This window comes from Egretta garzetta, unplaced genomic scaffold (genome assembly GCF_000687185.1).
Source record: "Egretta garzetta isolate BGI_Z169 unplaced genomic scaffold, ASM68718v1 scaffold42, whole genome shotgun sequence".
Classification (NCBI taxonomy): Eukaryota; Metazoa; Chordata; class Aves; order Pelecaniformes; family Ardeidae; genus Egretta; species Egretta garzetta.
The window spans coordinates 163,496-169,263 of NW_009258782.1; the positions used below are offsets into that span (position 1 = coordinate 163,496).

The window sequence follows — 5,768 nt, forward strand, 5'->3', positions numbered from 1 at the left end:
GGGGAGGGTTTCACAGCGAAGGCAGGATGACAGAATGGAGGACTCCAACTCAGAAGTCAGGATTAACCACATCCCCAGTAGCTTCCCCCATGGAGAAGCTCCTGCAGCTCCTATTGCACTCTTGCAGTGTCCCCATTAGCACCCCCCACCCTCAGCGGGACAGGAGCTCTCCCCCAGGTCCAGCCGAAAGCTCCCGCTACCCCTCGGCACCCAGCAAACCTTCCCAAGGCAGCAGATCCTGCAGAATGGGCATGCACGATGAGCAGCGCTGAAGACCAGAATCAACTTCAAGGACAGGCAATACCAGCAGTGCAGCCTGGGAGGACGTACAGCCAGAGCTCTCCCCGAAAGATCAGCACCACACAACTGGAAGATAATTTTATGTAACTGAAACCTACTAGCCCCCAGTACAGAGAAGGAGCTGGCAACTGCCCACTCAGCCAACCCAAACAGCCCCCTCACCGCTGCGGAGCTGCGAGGCACTCGGGGAGCTGCACAGGGCTGGGAGCAGGATCCAGGCAGGTGCCAGCCACGCTCCGCTGTAGCGGCACCGGGCCCAAGAGGCCAGACCCGCACCGGCACATTCCAGTAAAGCCACGGAGGGGGGCTAGGACAGAGCTGCAGTCTGGAGCTTTGCTCCAAGCTGCATTAAAATGCATGAGCCGTGCTAGCCCTAATGATGAGCAGAGCTGTCAAACAAGGAGCTTGTCCCAGCTAATTATCTCTAACAAGGGCAGAGTGTCAGGGTCCCTGAGGAGCTGGGCAGCAGCTTCCCACTCAGCTCAGTTGCAGAAGAGGGAGAAGATAAGCAGATGTCATTGTGCTGGCCTAGCTACAAAATCATTAATTAGGCAAATGCGACCTTCTGTGCCAGTTTGCTCTTGAGAACTTGGACTTGCCAGAGCCAAGACATACAGGCAGGCTGGAAACATCCCAGCTTTTGCCACCCAACCTGTCCCCCGCAGTGCTGAGCCTCCTGCCCCCGCGCAGAGACAGCACAGTCCCAGTCTGGCAGCCCCTGACCAACCAGCCCGGGGCTGCACAGCTGCGCCACATTCACCTGGGGGCTCAAATACCCCTTGCCAGGGCTCCGACCCATTCCCTGGCCCAAAAAGCAGCCGTCTGGTCTTCCTGAAATGCCACCATTTAGGTCACGTTCACCTCAACCACCTCCCTCATCCTCAGCCGCCTAGCACAGCCCTGCAGGGGCTCTGTGCCTACCTAGCAACCCCCTCCGCAGCACCTCTCTCCCAAATCTTTAAGGCAGACGTTAAGGCACTGGGGATTTCTGCTCCCCTGTGGTCCTACTCCATTCCAGTGCAGAGGGCACCAGCCACACACAGCTCTACAAGCTGCTTCTCTCTTATAAACAGGTCCCATGGCCCAGAAACTGAGACCATACGCTTGCCCTTACGGGCTAGAGAGGGGGAGTGTGTCTCATCCCAAGGCAGGGTTAAGGCAAAGTCTCTTCCCGGGGGGACAATCCAGAGATACAGCTCACACGAGGTCCATCCTGCAAGCTCTGTGCTTGTCCCTCACCTCAGAGCTGATGGGAAAGGGAGGAGAGGCTGCTTTTTTGCCAGCCAGAAACCTGCTGCAGGACCACGAAGCTTACAGACGACACCAGCAGCACACAGCGCTGTTCACTAGCCTGCAATTCTGGTAAGTGCTTTTCAGTCCCTTGTTGCCAGACAGGCGTAAAGGCTTGAACAGCCTTTATTTTACAAAATAAAAGATGTAAAAATCACCAACTTCAAACAGGAACAGTGCTGGAACCCAAGGGGTTAGAGGGAGCTGCACAGCCAGTGACTGTGGCAGGGGGGGGCAGTTGCCAGACAGGCGTAAAGGCTTGAACAGCCTTTATTTTACAAAATAAAAGATGTAAAAATCACCAACTTCAAACAGGAACAGTGCTGGAACCCAAGGGGTTAGAGGGAGCTGCACAGCCAGTGACTGTGGCAGGGGAGCTCAGCCCCACCTGCTGGCAGGCACCACCTGAGGCAGGGGTTTGGGGTCCTGCTTTTGGGGCACAATCCTCTCTGCTGCAGAAGGCTGGGGACTGATCTGCCTTACACCACCCTGTCTCACAGTCCCTGCTATAATACACTAATGAGCAACAAGTATCAGCAAAAAGTTTACTGATATTCCCAAAATGCACATTTCATTTCGTATCGTGATCAAGCTCTCAACAGCAGCCAACTACTGTACAGGCAGAACCACCACATTAAGTCAGTCTTACAAGAACGCTTTCAGAGGCCACAGGACAGAAATTCTTTCCTCAGCCCACAGGAATGGTTCCTCACTGAATTTAGGCTGTCACTAAACTTTGATAACTGCAAGGTGCTCCTGGGCACGCTCTTCACGCGGCCTCTTCCACACAACGTGGTTCAGACAGAAGACTCACTGAACCCCCCCCAGCTTGATCTGCAGCAGGGGTTTTTGCTCCTAAGGTTTCTTTCCTTCTACTGCTTCTGCAGTGCCTTTTCTTTCAGTTGGCTGACGAGCTCTTCAGCATACACCTTAAAGAGTGGGACAGGGTCCTGAAACAAAGCAGAGGATAAATCACTTAAAAGGAGTGAGCCTGTGCAGCAGGAAGGGGTGAAGTCTAATGGAGAGCCCAGGGAGCCAGTGCCACGGGAGTGTTAACAGTTAAAACCGGAGAAGATGGGCTGGGTTTTTTCCAGAGGCTGAACAAGACAACCTGCTACCCTCCTCCTCCAGACACAGCTGCTGCTCAGTTCTGTAACCTTGACTCAAAGATGACAGGCACCTGTGTGGGACCTTCACCAGCTTTCCCAGTTCTGCCTGCATTCCAGAATCATCAGTAGCTGCCAGGGATCCCTTTTTTTTTTTTCTAAAAACGCTTGCCTCCCTCCTCATGTTGCCCTAAGTCAGAGCTGTAGCAAAGCACGTTGGGTGAACATACTCCTTGAAGAACCTGGACCCCACAGGGTTCAGTGCCCAGCGCCACCTCAGGCAGTCAGTGCTCCCGACCTTGCCATCCCCGCTGTGGCCACAACGGGAGCCAACAGGTCTGGGGGAAACGTCACCGAGGGACCCCATCACCCCAGGAAGCCCTTTTGCCCCAGCAGCTCTTTGCTGCAACCCTCCTCTTTTTTTTTTTTTTTGTTGCTTCTAACAAGCAAGCTGCAGCGACAGTCTCACAAACTGAGCAAGCCCTGAGCTTGTACCCACATGTCCCAAAGCACAAGCACAGCAGAAGGCGACCAAAGGCAAAAACATTCACACAATGGGGCAGGAGTTATGAGCCACCCCTCAAAAATATCTCTCCCCTAACTGGGCCATGTGATTTTACAATGTGCTTTAACTCAGCCCCACATTTTGGGCACCTAAGTTTAACTGGGCTCACAGGGCTGCTCAGGAGTTTCAGAGCACTGCTTCTACTGCTCAGGAGTGCTCAGGCTGCTTGGATCAGCTGGATGTGCAGCCTGACGCAGCTAAGACACCTCAGTGCTCAGCACTGCCTCAGGAACTCACCTTTTTTTCTAGGAGCCTCTGTTTTTCTATTGCTTCTTCTAAACTCAAGCCGACCCATTCAGCTTCCTCTTCTGGGATCACAAATTCCTGTGATAAAACAAGGAGCAGGCGGTACAGTCTTGCCAGGTGACTAAGGTGCAAATCCTCTCTGCGCCCAACTCACACAAACACGCGATCCAATAGGAACGTTACTATGGACAAACCTTAAAGGACTGTTCCCTCATTTCTAACAACCCCAGTTCACTTCCCTTCTTTCCTTTTCCCTGTGCAAGGGCCCTGCTTCCTCTGATCGGTCGTGTCTGCTGCTGTGCCTCAGCTTTGTGTAGTTCTGCGGCTGTTTCTCAGCACAACTCCACAGACCGTGGATGCTGGTGGTGTTTCCATGCTGGCAACTGTCACCAGCTGCACAAAACTAAATTGCACAAAGGCACTCTGGGCTCCTCGCTGCAGCGTCAGTACAAATTCTCGCTGCTGTTGGCAGTGCTGGCTCCTACCAGTGCTTATTGCAGACCCTCACTGACCTCGATCACAGCAAAAATACAGGCTTTTGTTTTCCTAAATAATCAGCACAGAAATCAGCAGCCCACAGAGAGGCAAGAAAAACTTGACAAACAGTGTTTAGGTCTTCTCTGCCCATACCCTTAACCCTAAAGTTAACACTGGTTTGTGCTGCAACAGGGCGATTAGAGCATTATCAGTCCGGACAACCAGCAAGCATCACCACAGACACCAGGGCAGGAACTACAGGGCAGGCACCCACCTGGTACTTATTATAGATTGCCTCTCTTCTGGCCGGATCATCGGGATGCAGTTTAGGATCCCGCCGTGCAAGTCGCAGCAGCATCGTTCGCTTCAAATCCATCCCGAGCTTTGAGCACATATCGGCTTTTGGAGTCTGGAGAAATAAAGGCTGCTGTTAAATTGCACTAAGAGACCAGCTGCGAGTGCGCATGCAAGTCTAACAGCACGTAGACAACACCAGCAGTTTATCCGCACGCTGCAGAGGCTCTCGGGACACACAGTACTAAAGATGAAAGACCCCTCAGGTTTGTTCTGGAGCTAATTTGATTACAGTTCTGATCTTTAATACCCAGGGCTCCGATCAAGGGGGTACTGCAGGCTGGAAGCTTCAGACCTGTGCTAATACGTGTACTAGGTTTCTGTAGCAAGGTCTTGGTAGCGGGGGGGCTACAGGGTTGGCTTCTGTGAGAAGCTGCTAGAAGTTTTCCCTGTGTCTGCCGCTGGCCAAGGCCAAGCCAATCAGCGATGGTGGAAGCACCTCTGGGATAACATATTTAAGAAGGAAAAAAAAAAAACACGGCTGTGTCTCAGTAGCCAGAGAGAGAAGAGAAGTAAGAGGATGCGAGAGAAACTAGCCCTGCAGGCACCAAGGTCAGTGAAGAAGGAGGGGCAGGAGGTGCTCCAGGCACCAGAGCAGAGATTCCCCTGCAGCCCTTGGTGAAGAGCATGGTGAGGCAGGCTGTCCCCCTGCAGCCCATGGAGGTCCACGGTGGAGCAGATCTCCACCTGTAGTCCGTGGAGGACCCCACGCCGGAGCGGGTGGCTGCCCAAAGGGAGGAGGCTGTGACCCTGTGGGAAGCCTGCGCCAGATCAGGTTCCTGGCAAGGCATTGCGGACCCATAGGGGGAGGAGCCCACACCGAAGCAGGTTTGCTGGCAGAATTTGTCACCCCACAGGGGACCCAATTCTGGGGCAGTCTGCTCCTGAGAGACTGCACCCTGTGGAAATTATGAACCCACGCTGGAGCAGTTCGTGAAGAACTGTAGCCCATGGGAAGGACTCACGTTGGAGAAGTTCATAGAGGACTGTCTCCTGTGAGAGGGACCCCACGTGTGAGCACGGGAAGAGTCCTCTCCCAAAGACGAAGAAGCGGCAGAGACAATGTGGGATTAATGATAAAATGGTCTCTCCCTATCCTTACCTCGACCCACAAACCTTTTGATTTACTTTTCTCTCCTCTGTCCAGTTACAGGGGAGGGATAGAGCGGCTTTGGTGGCCCCCTGGCGTCCAGCCAAGGTGAAACCACCACAACACGCTACGAGCAGCAGATGCCTGCACGCCCCCAAGCACGGGCAGCGTAGGGGCAGGAGCTGCCTCAAGGAGGCTGCTGCGCAGGGGCTCCCGCGGGCCCCGGGGCCTTACCTTGAGGATGTAGAAGTCAAAGCCGTAGGCCTCGTCGATGAGGTCCAGCGTCCGCATGGTGACGGTGATGGTCAGCGTGGCGTCCAGGATCTCGCTGTAGAACTGC

General features: G+C 53.9%; 1 protein-coding gene across 2 annotated transcripts; it reads right to left on the reverse strand.

Annotated features, from left to right (window-relative positions):
• Positions 1 to 6: 6 nt before the first annotated feature.
• MRPL28 (mitochondrial ribosomal protein L28) lies at positions 7 to 5,762 on the reverse strand. 2 transcript variants are annotated; one of them, XR_004841284.1, is made up of 5 exons: positions 5,663 to 5,762; positions 4,259 to 4,393; positions 3,499 to 3,585; positions 2,240 to 2,540; positions 7 to 366 (listed from the first exon to the last, which is right to left on the reverse strand). XR_004841284.1 is itself a non-coding variant. In XM_009649423.2 (4 exons), the coding sequence occupies exons 1-4, from the start codon at positions 5,717 to 5,719 to the stop codon at positions 2,463 to 2,465; spliced, it is 357 nt and encodes a 118-aa protein (XP_009647718.1). In that variant the 5' UTR covers positions 5,720 to 5,762; the 3' UTR covers positions 2,122 to 2,462. The 2 variants fall into 2 exon arrangements, 1 of the variants encoding a protein (XP_009647718.1); XM_009649423.2 differs by lacking the exon at positions 7 to 366 and having other exon boundaries at positions 2,122 to 2,540.
• Positions 5,763 to 5,768: the final 6 nt, after the last annotated feature.

Coding starts and splice junctions, on each gene's coding strand:
- MRPL28 (XM_009649423.2), bottom strand. CDS start 5,719: ATGCGGACGCTGGACCTCATCGACGAGGCCTACGGCTTTGACTTCTAC. Junction 4,394..5,662: donor TTGACTTCTACATCCTCAAG/GTAAGGCCCCGG, acceptor TTATTTCTCCAG/ACTCCAAAAGCCGATATGTG. Junction 2,541..3,498: donor AGAGGCTCCTAGAAAAAAAG/GTGAGTTCCTGA, acceptor GCTTTGTTTCAG/GACCCTGTCCCACTCTTTAA.